Source organism: Fundulus heteroclitus, unplaced genomic scaffold (genome assembly GCF_011125445.2).
Source record: "Fundulus heteroclitus isolate FHET01 unplaced genomic scaffold, MU-UCD_Fhet_4.1 scaffold_198, whole genome shotgun sequence".
NCBI lineage: Eukaryota > Metazoa > Chordata > Actinopteri > Cyprinodontiformes > Fundulidae > Fundulus > Fundulus heteroclitus.
In genome coordinates, this window is record NW_023396609.1 from 214810 (window position 1) to 233587 (window position 18778).

Consider the following 18778-nt stretch of genomic DNA (forward strand, 5'->3'; position numbering starts at 1 on the left):
TTGTCATTAAAAAGAGCATAGCGTAAATTCCAGGATTTTAGCAGACATCTGGCCCTCTGGTGACAAGTTGAAATGACACCAGTGTTGAGCATGTGCAGAAGAGGAAAATCATTTACCGCTGTGACTGCAAATCTTTTGTTTAGAGATGTAATGTCTTCCGAGGCAAGAACGTTACAAATATTACAGTTAACCCATGTTCTCTGGCTAATGCATAGATTATGGCAGACACTAAACAAAGTAGCCCGGTGAATAAGAGTGCATAGCGTGTCACACCCAGAGGATTAGGCCTGAATCACTCTCTCATGAACTGACTAATGGAACCTAGAGAGGCAACTGTGGTAAACAGAGGATAACTCATTTTACATGTCGGGCAATTAGGGCATGTATGGGAAAGACAATGAATAATATTTAACTTTAAAACTTGCACTCTGCACCTTTAATAAAAAGAAAAAGTTAAATGGAAGTTCCCCATTCATTACAAATGGCTCTGTGCCTCTGGAGAGATTATGTAGCAGCCGCTGTTCACAAGTGAAACGCATTCAGCATGAAGGAGCTGGAGCAGCTTACCCATGAGGAATGGGCAGAAACACCAGAGGCCACATGTGCATAGCTCATAGACACTGATCAAAAGACAGTTGAAGCTGGAACTGCTGCAAAAGGAGGATCTACAGAGGACTGACTTTAGGGGGAGGGTAAAGAGTTATGAAAGTGGATGTTTTTTATTATTTTGTCTTATTTGTTGTTTGCTTCACAATTAAAAAAATCTATCTTCACAGTTGTAGGCATGTTCTGTAAATGAACTGATGCAAACTCCCAAAATCATTTTAGTTCTAGGTTGGGAGACAACATCACATGAAATATACCAAGGGAGGTGAATATATTGGAAGGCACTGTATATAATATATGGGTTTGTGAAATGAGGAACCAAAAATATTCAACTTTTTCAAGCTCAAATTTTTTGAGATGTACATGCATATGTTTTTAAAGCAGCGACATAAATACAACTTACCACAATATCCTCTGGGAAGAGGTTATCACTGAAGGAACCATCATCAAAGTTTACTTCATAAAAGGTCTCTTTCGACAGCTGCACTACATCACACTGATAGTAGCGGCCATTCTTGTGCTTGCAGATGACTTTCTGACCCACCGTAAGCTCATGCATAGCTGCCTTATTGCGCTGTAGCACAAGAAGACAGAAATTTAACCATTAATGAGCAAGTCATGAGTTTTAATGACACTAAGGTGAAAATTCCTGATGAGCAGAGAAAGGATCCTGAGCAGCCGTTTACCTCAATCTGAGCAGGGCCTTTGTGGCGACAGCAGGTCACATGGACCACAAAGGGCCAATCATCAGGCTGCATCAGTACCCCAGCAGCCTGGGCACAGGTTGGGTGGTATGCAGTGGGACAGCGACCATGAGAGCATTGCACACAGCAACCAGAGGCCTTTTTCACTCGCTTCTTACAGTAGTAACATTTCTGTGAAATGAAAAGACAGCAGAACATTAATTACTACATCATAGCTGTACAAGTACTGCAGCCAGGGCATGTTTTTCACGTGAATGTCTAAAAAAACACAGAGAAAATGGACCCATTATGTTAGCATTTAAATATTTATAAAAAAGGATTGTTTTGAGTGGAAATGGTCTTCTCTGGACTGGCTGAAACATTTCCATTCATCATGGTTTGTTTATACAAACCCTTAACAAGCAAAGCGTTTAGCAGAAACTCTTCCTGTAAGTGTGGAACTACACATATAACAATAGTTTTAGTTCCTCCTTTTATCGCCTTTCGATAACGCTTTCTGATTACATGTGACCAGCTGTGATGAATTGTCACACCACACACGATCTGAGATTGAAAGCCAGAACATAGTAAAAGTTTCCTGTCACATATTTATCTTCAGAGTTATAGGGCTAAAATACCTCTGCTCATGACACAACTCAACTCAAGACACAGTAATAAAGCCTTTGTTCATTTTACCCATCACTTCCAGCTCCTGATGATACTGTGTGAACTCACAAGTTTAAATCTCTGCAGAGGGATTCCACTTAGATCCACAGGACTTCTCTCAGTAATGTTGACAAAGCGTGCCTCCATCACTGCCACGGCACACAACACATGTACCCACCTACAAAACATAACACTTTATCAGGTTATCTATTCAAACTGCTGCATTTATACAGACGTAGTTGAAAACCTCGCTGGTGGCACATGCCAGGTGAACGAGATTCGGCCTGAGATCCTGAAGGTTCCGGATATAGTGAGCCTATCATGGTTGACATGCCTCCTCAATGTCGCATGGAGGACTGGAACAACACAGTGTGAGTGGCAGGGTGGGGTGGTGGTCCCAGTTTTTAAGAGATGAGACAGAAGGGCGTGTTCCAATTATCGAGGGTCCACATTTCTCAGCCTGCCTGGGATACCTTACTGTGGGTGAATGAAGAGGAGGCTCCAACTGATTACTGAACCTTGGATCCAGGAGGAGTAATACCCGTACCTGTATTCACAAAGACTCCTAAGACTAAAAGTAGCTCTTTGACAGTTGCAGAAGACAGACAAGGACACTAGAAAAATCATGGAGAAATCTTTGGTTGTGGCTCAAAATCCGCGGTCTATTGTTGCACTGAGAGACAGGTTCTAGGACAGCTGCAATCAATATCTCACAGTGTCAGATATTTAGAATGATTATGTAACAGTGTGACAGCTACTACAGCCTGTGTCAACTAGTCACAGTAGCCTACAAGAGTTTTCACAGGTTCTGAACGGTGCTGCCCTGTAAATAAAGTAAAAATTAGTACGTTTTGGATTTCTGAATCAATTCCTGTCAGGGATAACCTGCCCTGTTTGCTCCAATCCAAAATCACCACCACAAGGAGCCTTGACCAAGGCTGCAAAAAGGTGCATCTTCATTCACGCAAAAACAAACCGAGAGATTTCATTATTGTTCTCCTATTGTGGTAGCCTAGACTATGATTGATGAATAATTTTGGCCCAATGCATTCTTCCTGTTGGTTGGATTTTTTTTTTTTTGCAACTGCAGCGGACGGATAACTCAGACATGCTGCTGACTTTTTTTTATTATTATTGAAAGGACATTGATGTTTGATTAAACAGAACGCAGTACTTTATTGCTGGACAAGTTTTTTTTAAGTTAAACTTGTTTGATTGTGATTTTGTTTTGGAAGGATTTGGGATTGAAAAATCTGGACATCTGATTTTGTTTGTTTATATTTAATCCAGCCAATGCTGTATGGCAGACGGTGATAAAGTTGCTTGTTGTTGTACATAGACAGCAATTAGTAGCAAATAGAGATCTTACAATGTGCACACATTACATTTGGCTTTATGCCAAAGATTATTAAATCCACGTCTCCCAGCATGACATAGAATACATTTTTTTTGATTGTTTGCTGCTTCTAGTGGCTCGCTTTTATTGACAGTAGACTGACAGGAAAGGGGCGGAAGAAGGGGAGAGACATGCAAAGGACCGCGGGTTGTCGAGGACTAAAGGCCTCAAAACATGGGTCACGCTACCCGCTACGTCACGAGCGCGCCCTAAAATAGAATAAAATTATAAGATTGCAAAAATGGCACAGTGTAAGAAGGCCATCATGATGTAATTTTAGGAGATAGGATTTTTCTTAGAATTTTACATCTGTAAGATGAAAGTTATTTAGTGTCTTTTGGCGTGCCTAAAAATGTCTTAAGCAGGGAAGATGGTGGAAACAGAGAGAGCTGATTGGCTGATCCACCACCTAAACAGTGGAGGAAATGAGGACATAAACTTCTCTAGCAATCATACAATTGTATGTAGATAAAAAAACTTTATCATCCCCATGGTGTGAAATTAATGAGTTTCAGCGGGAGGATGGGTTAAAGCAGTAACGTCATTTTTATTGAGGATAAATAAATAAAATAGGTTGTCTATGTAGGTTGTCTTTCTACTTCACCAGTTTTCCAAATAAGGTTGTAGCCAATCAGAGTAAATTTAACTTGGTAGAGCTGCATATTATTACTGCAACCAACCTTTTTAGTGAGGAGGGACATTTGGCCTGACAAAATAACAACATGACACTATTTTTAAAAATGAAATTCTTTGGAGAATTAACATATTCAGCACCATCAACTACATTAAATGGTTTATGTGGTGGTGTCATAGCACCTTTAAAACTTATTTTGATAGCAGTCAATAGCTCCAGTTACATATCAGAGTAACAAATGTCCTTATGTTACTGTCTGGAGAAAACACACCCAAACACATTGTGTGTACAGTTGAGATTCCTACTAATTTGCTCCTGTTTAACCTTTTAAAGTAGATGTCTGCATCAGGCAATTTTGTAAAAAAAAACACTTCTGCAATGAAAATTCACCATGACGTGGTCTTTTGCATACACTACATGACTCTGGAACTTACTTGTCATTGGTGGTTTTATGTAAGGCTCCGCCTCTTAGCAAACACAGACAGCAACTCTGGAAAAAGAACAAATCTCATAAAAAGCTCCAGATAAACAAAAGAGAACATTCGCTTTTAGTTGAAAGCAGTAAGCTTATATTTTTTTTGTCCTGCTCTTTTTAAAACATTAACAAAAACGTGCAGAAGATGAAAACTTTGAAGTAATTAGAGTACTACTAAGATGGTAAAGACAAGGTCAACAATTGATTCATTACAAAACTTAACAGTCATTGTATCGAAAAGCACAAAAGTGGTGCACTTTAAACACTTCAAGCTCAAAACACAACAGACTAAAAACACAATATCTAAAATTCAACCAATGAAATCAAATAAAAAGTCCTTGTGCATCAAGCATTTGGTTGCAATGAGCCAGGTGGCAATCACAAAACCTCTTTGGTTGAGTGATTACTCAAAAACTATGACCTTCTAGACCGTACCTCAATAGTACTGCAAAAAATAAATAAATCAGTCTCCCCCTTCCAGATCACCTCTGTTTTTGTTTTCTGTTGCTTAAATTATTTAAACACATTTAAATAAGATAAGATAGACTTGTCTTATTTGAAATCGTCCAATATTTAGTTTTTACATATTTATGTGATATTTTCAAAAAGGTATCAAACCAATATGGCTGAGTGTCAACAAGCAAACCAAACACCTGGTTTCGCTTCCTTTAACAACAACAACTGCCATCATATTTGTGGAAACTGGCAATGAGTCATTTCCATCACTGTAGAAGAATCCTGGCCCACCATTTTATGCTAAACTGAATTAAGTCAGCTACAATAGAAGATTATCCAGACATCACTTTAGCCCCGCCGACTGAGAACCAAGTCACAAGTCCTTTACTGACTGAGCCTCATTGGCAGTGTTTGACTTTTTCAAACTCTGTTTAATAACAAATAATAGTTTCAGATGATATTTTCAAAACACAACAGAAAGTCGTCTTCTTTGTCCATCACCACCAAATAGGAAGTGACCACAGCATCCATCACAAATGTCGGCTTTTGACCAAATTTTCAACAATTCTCACCGGAGCTGATCTAAGTCTGGGTGAGGGAAATGTCGAGGTTTGCTCATGGTACCATCTAGTGGCGACACGCAGAGCAAAACGGCAGGTTTACTTGAGGCGTATAAATGGCAAAGCCAACGTCCCGCGGTCACCACACCAGCTGGGTGACACGAAGCTGCAAGGGCCATCCAATGATGCTTACAGCTTGAATTTTTTTATTATTTATTTAAATCTTAAATAACCAAGTGTCTTTGTTTGTATTTTATCACTACATTATTGTAATAAGTTATTTGGACTTAGACAAAATGGATTGTTTTATGTTCATAATGTTTTAAAGTTATACTTTTTTTTTATAGTCAGCTCTCAGCCACTATTTTCATCTGCTGTCAGCCACACATGTTGAAAGTAGGGCCAGGTTTCAGTTCACACTATCTAACTGTCCAGATCCACCTCAAAATATTCCAGCATGTTTAACTGTGACTAAAGTCAACACTCAAAGACTCCAGGCTTCACCTCTTCCCACACTAAAAGATCTTTGAACCTTACCAACACTAGTGCACACTGACAACAGACTTTCCCTAACTGGGGATAAAATCATCATACAAAAAAATCTTGTAGTGTCACCAGCTTTAATGATCATCACAATGTTTTTAGAAAATGTATGGTATTTTTGGTCAGAACGATTGTGGCCTTGGAACTCTCCCATCAACGCAATGGTTGAATTTCCTTAGATTTTGATCATAAAATGTTTTAGTTTACTTCACAGACTCCCATGAATAATGAAATCATCATTAATCCTTCAAGGTCTAAGGCCTTTTTGGGGTAAATTTACACCTGGATGTTATATCACCATCTTAAAAGTTTGAGTTAAGTGGGAGGGACGAGGAGCTGCTCATTGGATTAGACATGTTTTCTTAGTGCTCCCGAACTTTATAACTTCTACCGGATCATTTGCCAGCTTTTGCCTTATTTTTGTTTAAAGTCTTCTATTTTGGACTGTTTGCATTTATTATCTCAAAGATGTTGAAGAGTAAGAGGAGGGAGGAACAGGAACAAGAGGAGTCGGCCAGTCTTACCAGCACAATTACAACACTGCTAACCATGAAGCTAGTGGAGCATATAACCAATCTTTTGGCTGAGATAAGGGACACCTATACTAAATATGAGGCCAAAGTGGATGCTGTTCAGACAACCGTTGACCATAGCTGACGCATTTCCAATTTGGAAGGGTTGGGAGGAACCACAACAGGTCAGAACTGATGGATACAACCAAGCCAAGGTTGATGCCATGGTTGTAGAGAATACTAGGCTAAAGCCGAAAATGATAGATCTTGAAAGCAGAAGCCGCAGGAAAAATATAGGGCTGGATGATATAGAAAAAAAGCATATTGATAAAATAGAAAACATATTGATCAATATCGATAATTATCAACAAATTCAAAACATATATTTTAAGTGCAGCCCTGGCCATTTTATGCGGTTGCTTAGCAACCTATTTTTATATACAGAACACACAAACACTGAATTCAAACTCAACCCTTTATTCAACCAACTTTTTACCAAAACGGCAAGTTTAAAAAAAAAAAAGAAAGCCTGCTCTTTGAAGGGGGCGGAGCTTGGTGACAGCCTGGGTATGTGTTTGTGATTGGTTGGGAGGACTAATATTAACTTATATATACACATTATATATTGCATTCTAGCTCATAATGTGTGTGTGTGTGTGTGTGTGTGTGTGTGTGTGTATATATAAAAAAATATATAAATAAATAATCAATATACGTTTAGCAATATACGTCTAGCGCTCAATATATAACTGTACTTTTGAGCCATCCAGAACTGATCCATGTCTGGCATGATAAAGGGATAAAATCGGTTAATGATATATATATATATAGACGGCATATTTTTCTCGTTCGAGCAGCTTTCTACTAAATTGAATCTCCCAAACCTCTTACAAAGTTTCTGGAGGACTATTCGGAAAAATGAGGAAATAATTTTTTAACAAAATCTCCAACCTGAAAAAAGTAAGATACTCTGATTTCCACAGACCCTGTAGCTAAAGGATGTATCTCAGGTTTGTATTGTTGTATTTGGTTAGCATTCTCAACCTCTCTTACTGCATCTAAAAGTGTTTGGGAGGAAAGCCTTAATGTTATATTTACTGAACAATGGAATTATGCTTTGTCCCTTGTGTCAGGGTTGAGTTTTAACTCAGCTTTCTGTTTAGTAATAGTTTTCAGTTTTCCTCTTTGTCTGGCTTTTAGTTATGATTTGACTTGAATTTCTGTTAGTTTCAGCTCCTCCTTTTTTCCCCTCACTTAAGCTTCCCTTCACTCCCTTTGCAGTCAGTCAGACTCATTTCACCTGCCAGCCTCCTTATTTAAGCCTCCCTTTGTTTCACTCCAGTGCCGGTCCGTCATCTTTCATCACCCTCTCCATGCCAGTCTTGTGTTTGCCTTCGGAACCATGCCTTCTGCTTTTTCGTTAAAGGTTAGTCCTACCAGCTGTCTCCGAGAAGCTCTAAACCTAGCCTGGTGTCTCCGGAGAGCTGCTAGACTGCTAGCCGCTCCTGAGAGGCTCTGAGCCGTGCCAGTTGTCTCCGAAGAGCTGCTAAGTTGGTCAGCTTTCTTGAGAGACTGTGGACATCATCTACACCCCTGTTCCTGTGTATTCCTGGCTCACTGGTTACATCATCCACCATCCCATCAAACCTGTCAATAAAACTTCTCAACTTTAGTCCTGTGTGTGTGGTTCTGGGTTCATCAAAGACAAATCGTGACACCTTTTGCATGTGTTACCCATTTGTGCCAGACACAAACTTATTCAGTGCAAGGTATTTTTAGGGCTCTCTATACTAATGCTGAACTGACTAAGGTTTTCCACTCGGTTAGTGAGACCTGTAACAGATGTAATCTATCACTTGCACATATGTTCTGGTCATGCCCCAAACTAGGCCCTTTTTGGACAATGATTTTTTAAGTGTTCGGAAAAGCTCATCACCGTTCCATCGTCCCAAATTCTTTGTCGGAACGTTTTGGTGTCCTCCCTATGCTGGATCAGCCAAAAGCATTTAAACGAGCATTGCCGTTTACCACCATGTCGATGGTAGCAGCGGAAAGGCTAAGATCTCATGTTTCGGATGCAGAAAGTAAGTTGAGAGTTTTAATAGAGCAAAAGATAGACGTGAAAATGTACTATATAGGTTTGAGTTCGTAAATGACCTCATAGACCTTGAAGGGTTAAAAAGCAGATGTTTTTTTTAACATTTAAACATGACAAAAGGCATTTTTTATAAACATTAATACCTTTTTATAGCACAGGATGTCAAGGAAGGAGGCAGGATAGTAAAACAAAATCTGAGAGTCATGCAGATACTGAATTGATGTGCTATTCATTGTGTTACAACACTCCTCGCCCTCCCTGGTATAAACCCCTAACCTCTGTGCCACTGTCGATCCATAACGGCTCGTTCTGCAATTGGCGGGTGGCCGGTTCGATCCCCCATTCTAACTGTCTCCATCGTTGTGTCCTTGGGCAAGACACTTCACCCGCATTGCCAGCTGGCGGTGGTCAGAGGGCCCGGTGGCGCCGGTGTATGGCAGCCTCGCCCAGTGATGGGCAGTAGCGCCGCTACATGTAGCGAAGCTATTAGTTAAACTACATTTTCCAGTAGCTTGACCGTAGCGTCGCTGCTTTATGAATCAAGTAACTTTCCTGTAGTGACGTTATTTTTTTGATCAAGTAGCGACGTAGCGTCCTCAAACGCTACAAAATCCAGGACATAACTAAGAAATGAAACCAGGTTTGCTATTTTGAAACAACATTGAGAGTGAACAATCAATCTGAGTTGTTGGTTAGACATGTTCATGCGCGAGCTTCTACTTTGCCTCTCCTGTCTGTATCTATCGAAACATGCGCATGCGTACGGCAGTGGAACTTATGGCAAGCCGATTAGGCAAATACTCGCCCGTACAATAACGTGCAGTTCCAACCCGTATTTTACGCGAGCGCGCGTTTTTTACGTCACCGCGCGTTTTTTACGTCACCGCGCGTTTCCAGCCAGAACGCGCGGTGACGTAAAAAACACGTGCTCGCGTAAAATACGTGCGGTGGCGTTAATAACGTTTGGTGGCGTTTTTTGCATATTATATCATCAGGAGGTTGTCTTTTATGTGCTCAGCCACTAGATTTAAAGGTGTTTTACCCAATAAGAACACTGCAGCACCAGACACAACCAGGAGGTCCCTGATCGTTGGGGAAAGGCAGAAAGAGGATGCACCTTCCTTTCTGATCCTGTCTAAATCCTGCTTAGTTCAATAATAAAGTCTGATATTACACAAAACTCACTCTGCTTGTTCTCCCTACTTATGCCCTTGGTGCAGAAGATAAATGAAATCTTTAACAGAAATGTTATTATTAATTCTGAAAATATTATCATGTGAATATAAATACAAAGCATACAGAAAATGCAGCTTTATTAAGTGACCTGGTATATTTTATTTAGCTTTTAATTTCTTTTCAACATTTAGTGAACAAGCAGAGTGAGACCACTACACAGTACCTTTAATTTGGTACTAATAACAGTAGTTTGTTTCATAAAGTACTGGGTACTGTACTAGGCAAATAACCTTTTTGTTTTATTTCTAGCAGTAATTACTTCAGTTTGTATTTTATTATGCTGCTCATAAAGCAATGTCTACACTGTGTTAGGTCATTGGCTGATCTTTAATAAATGTTTTAACCAGTGTATCAGACTCATTTTCGGTGGGTACAACGTTAAGTAGCTTCTGATGTAGTTAAGCTACTTTTAACACATTTGTGTAACTTAGCTTGCTATATTTCTATAGGTGGTAGCTTTTGTGTAGTGAAGCTTAAGTTATTGTTGAGTAACTGATAGCTTAGCTCACTACACTGGACAAGTAGCTTGCCCAACACTGGCCTCGCCTCTTGTCAGTCTGCCCCAAGGCAGCTGTTGCTACTTACATAGCTCACCACTGTCAGGGTGTGAATGTGTGAATGCCTGAACTGTAGTGTGAAGAGCTTTAGAGGTCGTCAGACTAGTTAAAGTGCTATACAAGTATAAGCCATTTATTTACCATTTATAGAAAGAGCCAACTTTAAAATCAGTGCAAGATAAGTTTACATGCAACTGCTCACCAACCTCATTCATGGCATTGGCCCGACAGCGTGCACATTTCCACTCCATGCCCACACTGGCTGGGTTCACACCGTAACAGCCTGAATTGTGTACAAACAGAAGAATGCAAGATGAAACATGAATGTAGTTCTTATACAGAATCTTTAGCTGAATGAATTGGGAGTGTAGAAAGAATAAAAGAGTACCCAATGCCTGCTTTTGAAGTTAACAAATGTATCTATGGACATCTTTTCTTATTGTGATCAAATCTTTAAAAAAATATTCTCATACAAAAACAATTAAGAAATGGATAAGAACTGTAAAGTTTAGAGAATTCTGAGTTTTAAAACAAAGACACAGATGCTTTGTAGATATAAAATATGCAGGTTTACTGACTGGTGTGAACCCAAACACTGCATTGCAAGCAGCTGATGAGGAGGCTGGTTCCATCTTCCTCTAAATAGGGTGCAACGGGTTGTTCTTTGCTCTCTGCATCTTCTTCTGTAGTGATGGTGAAACACATTTCTGGGATGAGAGGTTTGGTCCGTGTTGACCCACCAGTGATCATGACTGGACTGTCCACACTGGTGGCACACTCAGTCTGTTAGACACAGCATAAGGGGAAGGAAACAATTTTATACTTAACTTTTATCTGGCATCATACCATTAAGCTCTTCCATGTTTTGTCATGTTAAAAAAAATAATAATAATAACTTCTAGGTCAAAATTCTGCAACTTGCAGCTTTGGAGCCTCAAAGGGCTCTTTGGACCTTCCACAACAGCTCCTAATAACTTTGGCTAAAAATTATTTATTACCAAATAATATCGAAATATAGACAAAATAACAAACGGAGAGGTTAGCATAGAAGAAAATATACCTATTCTTTTTTGCAAAGTTTTTATTTCTATTTTAAAATATAAAAATAGAAATAAGTTCAAAATGGAAAGTTAAATTTTTTTAAAAGGTTGTGCAACATTAGCCACTCTAAAAGAGTCTTATTTAGCTGGACTGAGAGCAAAAATGACTCTTTGAACACCCTGGTGTGGGTGTATTTTATATATATATATATATATATATATATATATATAGGGAGGAAATGGAGTCTCGTACAACAACCCATCGCCCTCCTTTGTCTTTATAAGTGGGGATCAAACAGAAAGGGATTATTTTTATTAATTAGTATGGCCACTCCGGCGTATCAGGAGAGGGAAGCAGTGCAGTACCAACACTGTTTATAGTGGGGGTGTCATGACGCTGACCTCGACACGGGACGTTGTGTGTTGGTGGACGGAATACTTCGAAGAGCTCCTTAATCCCACCAACGCGTCTTCCATTGCGGAGGCAGAGCCTGAGGACTCTGGGTCGGGTTCTCCCACCTCTGTTGCTGAGGTCACTGAGGTGGTTAAAAAGCTCCTTGGTGGCAAGGCTCCAGGGGTGGGTGAGATTCGCCCTGAGTGCCTTAAGGCTCTGGATGTTGTGGGGCTGTGTTGGTTAACTCGACTCTGCAATATTGCATGGACATTGGGGGCAGTTCCTTTGGATTGGCAGACTGGGGTGGTGGTCCCCCTATTTAAAAAGGAGGGTGTGCTCCAACTACAGAGGAATCATCCTCTTAAGCCTCCCTGGTAAGGTCTATTCCGGGGTTCTGGAAAGAAGGGTCCGTCGGATAGTCTATAGTCTCAGGGAGTTTGCCCAACCAATCTACATGCCTCCAAACCTGAGACCATGGTCTTGAGCTGCAGAAGGGTAGAGTGCCATCTTTGGGTTGTGAAGGAGAAACTCCTCCACAAGGGGCAGTACAAGTACCTTGGGGTCTTGTTCACAAATGAGGGGAAGATGGAGCGGGAAATCGACAGACGTATTGGTGCGGCGTCTGCTGTGAAGCGGGCGCTGTACCGATCCGTTGTGGTGAAGAGAGAGCTGAGCCAAAAGGCAAAGCTCTTGATTTACTGATCGATTTACGTGCCGGTAAATGACCCAAAGCTCTATGGTGAAGAGCTTTGGGTCATGACCAAGAACAAGATCCCAGATACAAGCGGACAAAATTAGTTTTCTCCGTAGTGTGTCTGGGTTCTCCCTTAGAGATAGGGTGAGGAGCTCAGTCATCTGGGGAGGACTCAGAGTAGAGCCGCTGCTCCTCCACGTCCAGAGGAGCCAGTTGAGGTGGCTCGGGCATCTGGTTAGGATACCTCCTGGTGTGGTGTTCCGTGCACGTCCCACTGGGAGGAGGGGAAGACCCAGGATGCTGGAGGGACTATGTTTCTCAGCTGGCCTGGGAATGCATTGGGATTCCCCTGGAGGAGCTGTCCCAAGTGGCTGAGGAAAGGGAAGTCTGGGCCTCCCTACTGAAGCTGCTACCTTCACGACCTGACCCCAGAGAAGCGGAAGATGATGGGTGGATGGGTAGATAGGAGGGGTCACTGATAAAATTTCATTATATGCAGACGATGTCTTACTTTATTTAACAGAACCTGAGTCATCAATACCCGCATTATTAGAAGCAATAACTGAATACAGTGCTATCTCTGGATACAAAATAAATCTTAATAAAAGTGTAGTCATGCCACTTAAAACAGCCAGATACTTTATCTATTTAGCACACAATTACCTTTCTTCTCTGCAACTGCCTGATGCGGCTGTGTAATTTGACTGTAGGATAAAAGTGTACACAGCTTGATGTGAGGCGACTATCTCGTTCACACACATTAGTAACGCGTGGCCACGACTTAACATCTTGTAAACTTTTTTTGTGTCTATGTCACCAGACGGGCTCCGTAGAATTACGTAAAAAGACCCAAAGTGATAAATCCTATATAACTGTACCCCCTTCCATACAAACCCCCTTCTACCTGAATTTCTAAGAGATTGTATTACCCATGTATGGTTCGTAAAGGGCATCAAGACGCTTGGGGAATTGGAGTCTTTTCAAGATCTTGCAGATAAATACAGCCTTGAACAGAGACACCTTTCAAATTCCTACAACTTAGACCTTATATTTGATCAGAACGGGGCAGCAAACCTTTACATATCATAACACAGCCCCTGGATAGTGTACTGAGCAGTAAGAAGGAACTCAAGGGATTTATATCCCACATGTATAATGGTATGAACTGTCTGTTGGAAAAAGGAGTGCTCAAAGCTAGAGAAAAATGGGAGGTCAACCTGCATCTCAATTTTGAACATAATGACTGGATGGAGTTATGTGAAAAGGCCCAATGCTTCTCCTACAACAGTACACACATTATAACTCAATATAACTTTATACACAGAATTTATTATACTCCAAAGAGGCTGCACGATATAAGTCAGACAATCTCTCAATACTGTCCAAGGTGTAAATCTGAGGTTGGCTCTGTTATTCATATTTTCTGGTCTTGTTCACAACTGTCCAACTACTGGGAAACAATATTTAAAACCATATCCACAGTAACAAAAATTAATATACCATCCAAACCAAGGCTAGATCTGCCTGGTGACACTTCAATGCATCTGTGGAGGGCAGCAAAGTCAGGTTTATAGGAATAGCTTTGACAATAGCCAATAAATGGCACACCCCACTATCTCTTCGGCTCAGTGAACTAATCTCCTGCATCCCCAGTGAGAAAATAATGTATAATCTAAAACAAAGACCGGACAATTTTTAGGGAATATGGGGTGGTCTGATTGAGCATTTAAATATAGCAGATGTAGACAATTAAAAGGGTGAAACCAAAATAAGACATAGTTGCAGATGAGCAAAATGTAACTATTATAATTTTTCATTCAGGATTTTACCTTTGGACTTGTTATGTACCCTGAATTAATTTCCATTTTTGTATAGGTTTATTTATTTACCTTATTGCATTTTATTTTATTTACTCATTTGCTTTGAAGTTTTGATTGTCTTGCTGTATGTTTATTTGTTTTTTTATTTATGTGTGTATAAGTATACATATATCAGAGCTCTGATTACCCCGTATTTTCCTAACAGAGCACTTCGCTCTCAGACTGCAGGTCTGCTGGTGGTTCCTAGAGTCTCTAAAAGTAGAATGGGAGGCAGATCCTTTAGCTATCAGGCTCCTTTCCTGTGGAACCAACTCCCAGTTTTGGTCCGTGAGGCAGACACCCCGTCTACTTTTAAGACTAATCTTAAAACTTTCCTTTTTGACAAAGCTTATAGTTAGAGTGGCTCATGTTACCCTGAGCTACCTCTATAGTTATGCTGCTATAGGCTTAGGCTGCTGGAGAACATCAGGGTCTATTTTTCTCACTCTGCTGAGTTCTCCTACTGTTCTCCAGTTTTGCATTGTATTACATTGAAATGACTGTTGTCCTTTCAGCTTTTAAAGGTATACTATGCAACCAGGGTTGATTTTCCAGCGAGGCTCCCCCCAGAGGGCGAAAGTAAAAGTGCACTGTCATAAAGATGCTCAGCTGTTCTGGTTTCTCCGTCAAGCCAGGCGCGGTTGTTTTGAGCTTAGCAGACAGGCGAACGCAACGAAAAGTGGAAAAAACGGCAGTACAAACAATGACTAACACAGTGAAAGTATGAACATCAAGCTTCCCGCAGCGCTATCTTGGCCAGTTTTATTATTATTATTATTATTATTATTATTTTATGTTGGCGAGACGCTACCGCCGCCACCTCGCCAAGCCGCGGCCGCCGCAGTAGCGTCTCGCCAACATAAAAAAAAAAAAAAATAATAATAATAATAAAACTCGATATGCTTGCATGTGTATTTGACGTTAACACGCGGTTCTTTGTTGTTGCTTTCGCGCGTGCATATAGTGAATGGCAGGGCAAAAACACATGGAGTTCTCGCCGTAAAGCAAGACCGACTCTCGCGGTCTTGCACGAGACTTCTGAGCCTGTGGGTGCGGGCCGAGGGCTCCTGCAATTGCAAGTATGGTATTTCCCCCACAGACAACCAGGGCGGCCTAGAAAACCTTTGTTCAACCTGAAATGACTCATTTAATCATCCAAAACGGTATGGAACACATTAATTAACTGAAAAATGTTGCATAGTATGCCTTTAACTTTTTGTTCCCTCTCTCTTTTTTCTTCATAGTAGGTACACCTGGTCTGGCGTTCTGTTAACTGTGACATCATCCAGGGAAGACAGATCACCCACTATTACCATCTAATGTAGAACAGATTACTAGATCAATGTGTGCTTCTGTGCTTTTTTGTCTCTCTTGTTGTGTCTCTGCTCTGTCTTCTGTAACCCCCAGTCGGTCGAGGCAGATGACCGTTCATATTGAGCCTGGTTCTACTGGAGGTTTTTCCTTCCCGCTAATGAGTGGTTTTTCTTTCCACTGTCGCTTCATGCTTGCTCAGTATGAGGGATTGCAGCAAAGCCATGTACAATGCAGACGACTCTTCCTGTGGCTCTAAGCTTCTCCAGGAGTGAATGCTGCTTGTCAGACTTTGATGCAATCAATTGGTTCCCTTATATAGGACATTTTTGACCAATCTGTATAATCTGACCCAATCTGTATAATATGATTGAACTTGACTTTGTAAAGTGCCTTGAGATGACATGTTTCATGAATTGGCGCTATATAAATAAAATTGAATCGAATTGAAATAAGTGTCTGTAGATGGATGGATGTATGCATGTATATATGGACATATATGTATATGCATATCTTTACAAATATGTGTACCAGAAAAAGGGTGATGGGGAGCGGGAATGAGGGGGGCAGGGTAAAACAAAAATAAGATGTTCAACGTATGACCTGCCATGTTGTATGTTAACACGAGAAAATCCAATAAACACAATGTTCCAAGGTAGAGTGGACAATTTTTCAAGAAATGAAGGTAGGAAACGCCCAAGTCCCTTTTTGAACAACTCCACATGCACAACCTCAAAGGGGTCGCGTAAAAGAAGATCCCAAATACACTGGTCATATTTCTTTTGTCCGAGGCCTTCCTCTTTGCATAAACTTCTATGCGGTTTGCTTCCTGCGACTCTCAGCTATTGTCAAAGTATACGTGGAGAGCAGTGGAGCTACAATGAACGGCTAACATCGAAGTTAACCGGATACATAAACACTAAAAACGCTCATATGCAGCAACAGGAAACTAGCGAGGAACGAGCGAGCATATTGCCGTTATGTGAGCGCGTCAGAATGATTGGCATGAGGGTAAACCAATCGATAAGTTGATCCCCGGGAACTTGAAAAATGAAAAAACATGCAAAAACATGATACATACATATCAATGGAAATGTGCAGAATATTTTTCATTACAGGTGCTAACAGAAATAGCTTGCACCAAGATGAAATATTTATTTTCTCCACATTATTAAAGACTGTCTATCTAATTAGGCATGAAGAGGAAAAAAAACTTCCACATCGGAGAGGCAGAAAAGCACCAGTGATGAGTTGTGCTCTCTCTGGTAAGGGGTACCTGCTGATAAGTCTGGAAGAGCATACAGATGGAGCAGTATGGAGGTTTAGAACCCATGCGTTGATTATACTCCTTCTCTTTCTTCAGATTGGGAGGACTGCTCTGCCACAAATGGGCCAGAGGTTTAGCCCAGTTGTCCCCTTCGAAACTATCTGGATCTATTGATGGAAGCTCCTCCAAAGCATCTACTGCAACAACAAAAACATATAAATGCACTCACTAAGTTTCAATAATAAAACATTTTAGGTTAAAGGAAAACTTTGTGCATGGACAGACCTTTTTCACTGATGCTATCCTTTATGTGTGGGGATTGAGGCAGCTGTTCCAGATTGTTATCCAGCTCTGTAATGGGAGCCAGCTCTTCTGCCACCTTCTGGGGAGATGGAGCAAAAGAGTAGGACCATGTATTATTTCAGTGTCACATTAAAATTATTTAAATGGTCCACAATGACAGCCATTAGATTAGATTTAAAGATTACGAGTTTTACAGTTTTTAACCAAATAAACCAGGTAAAGTATGAATCTATCAGGACACCTTAAAAAGCATCTTAACAAAAACAAACACTGTTGATGAAGAAGTATATGATAAAGTGTATTCATGATTTGATCATTAATCGTTTACACTGTCTCTCAGATACTAAGGTACACTTGCACATGCCTTAGCTACTTCTCAATGCAGCTGGACTATCATGCATTTGGCATGATAGTATGCCATATTATCAATAATAATAATCAAGCTGCAATTTCTCCATTGTGGGACAACAAATTAATTTCTTACCTTATTATCAGACAAAAATAATTTTTCAAACACTATGGTGCAACAACAGGAAACTATTTGGATTGAGTAATAATTACTGATGCCAACACCACTCACTTCTCTGCTGACAGGTTTGATGTCTTCCTTCTTATTATCACATGTCACGGTTCGTCCTTCCTCCTGAACCAAGTTTTCTTCTCCATAGTCTCCTTTGGCATAGCTATGAACGTGCAGGACATCAGCAGGGCTGAGTGTCCTCTGAAACACCTTGTGCACTGGGACACCACTGGTTTCCACCCGAGGCTCCACACTGCTCTCTGCACCAGAAGCGACTGCATTACTTTCTACAGGCTCAAGGGGACTCATATCTGCAGCCGGTCCAGCGTTCTTCTCCTTTCTTGCAGCACTTTGTCTGTTTGAAGTTTTCTTGTTGTTGGCTTTAGAACAGCCTTTGGGTTGTGGTTTCATGTGCTTTTCCAGCTGAGATTCTGACTTGGGTTGTGCTGTGTTGGAAAGAAGATGCTTTATTATAACTTAACACTGATTTAGTTAGTAACTTTTAACAGCCAGTGAAATGTGTAGATGCACTTCAGAAAGACAAAATCTCTGACTTTATGATACCGTTAAGTTTCACATTTTAAATCCTTGTATTTAATATAACTTCAACAGAGTTTTTAAAATGTGATCTTAAACCTTTTTTCATGTTGCAACAAAAACTGTTAAAGGGAACATATCTTGCATTTCTCTTCTTCCTGTTCACATTGAAGTCTATATAGAGTGGAATGCTTTGGTCTGAATTTCTCGCCAATATACCTCCATGTCACCCCTTTACCCCTGTTCTGAGATGGGTTTGAGAGCAACTCTTAAGGAGCCTCTTCCCATCCTGACCGCCCTCCAGGTCATAGAGCGTTCCACTCCACTTGGCAATTTTTGTATGTAATGAACAACTGGACTATTTTTATTTATCCACTTGTAGCTTCAACATCCTTCAGCATGGACTACAAAAATCGCTGACAACAATAACA

General features: G+C 40.5%; 1 protein-coding gene across 3 annotated transcripts in view; it reads right to left on the reverse strand.

Annotated features, from left to right (window-relative positions):
* kdm4ab (lysine (K)-specific demethylase 4A, genome duplicate b) overlaps positions 1 to 18778 on the reverse strand; it is a 59967-nt gene that overhangs the window by 14389 nt on the left and 26800 nt on the right. The window contains exons 11-19 of one of the 3 annotated variants that reach the window (XM_036129659.1): positions 17871 to 18256; positions 17273 to 17366; positions 16997 to 17184; positions 11001 to 11205; positions 10629 to 10705; positions 4420 to 4475; positions 2025 to 2133; positions 1293 to 1481; positions 1010 to 1180 (exon numbers count right to left, since the gene is read on the reverse strand). In XM_036129659.1, coding sequence (XP_035985552.1) covers positions 1010 to 1180; positions 1293 to 1481; positions 2025 to 2133; positions 4420 to 4475; positions 10629 to 10705; positions 11001 to 11205; positions 16997 to 17184; positions 17273 to 17366; positions 17871 to 18256 — 1475 coding nt within the window. Of the gene's footprint in view, positions 1 to 1009; positions 1181 to 1292; positions 1482 to 2024; positions 2134 to 4419; positions 4476 to 10628; positions 10706 to 11000; positions 11206 to 16996; positions 17185 to 17272; positions 17370 to 17870; positions 18257 to 18778 lie in introns of all 3 variants that reach the window. The other 2 variants (XM_036129658.1, XM_036129657.1) reach the window with 2 other exon arrangements.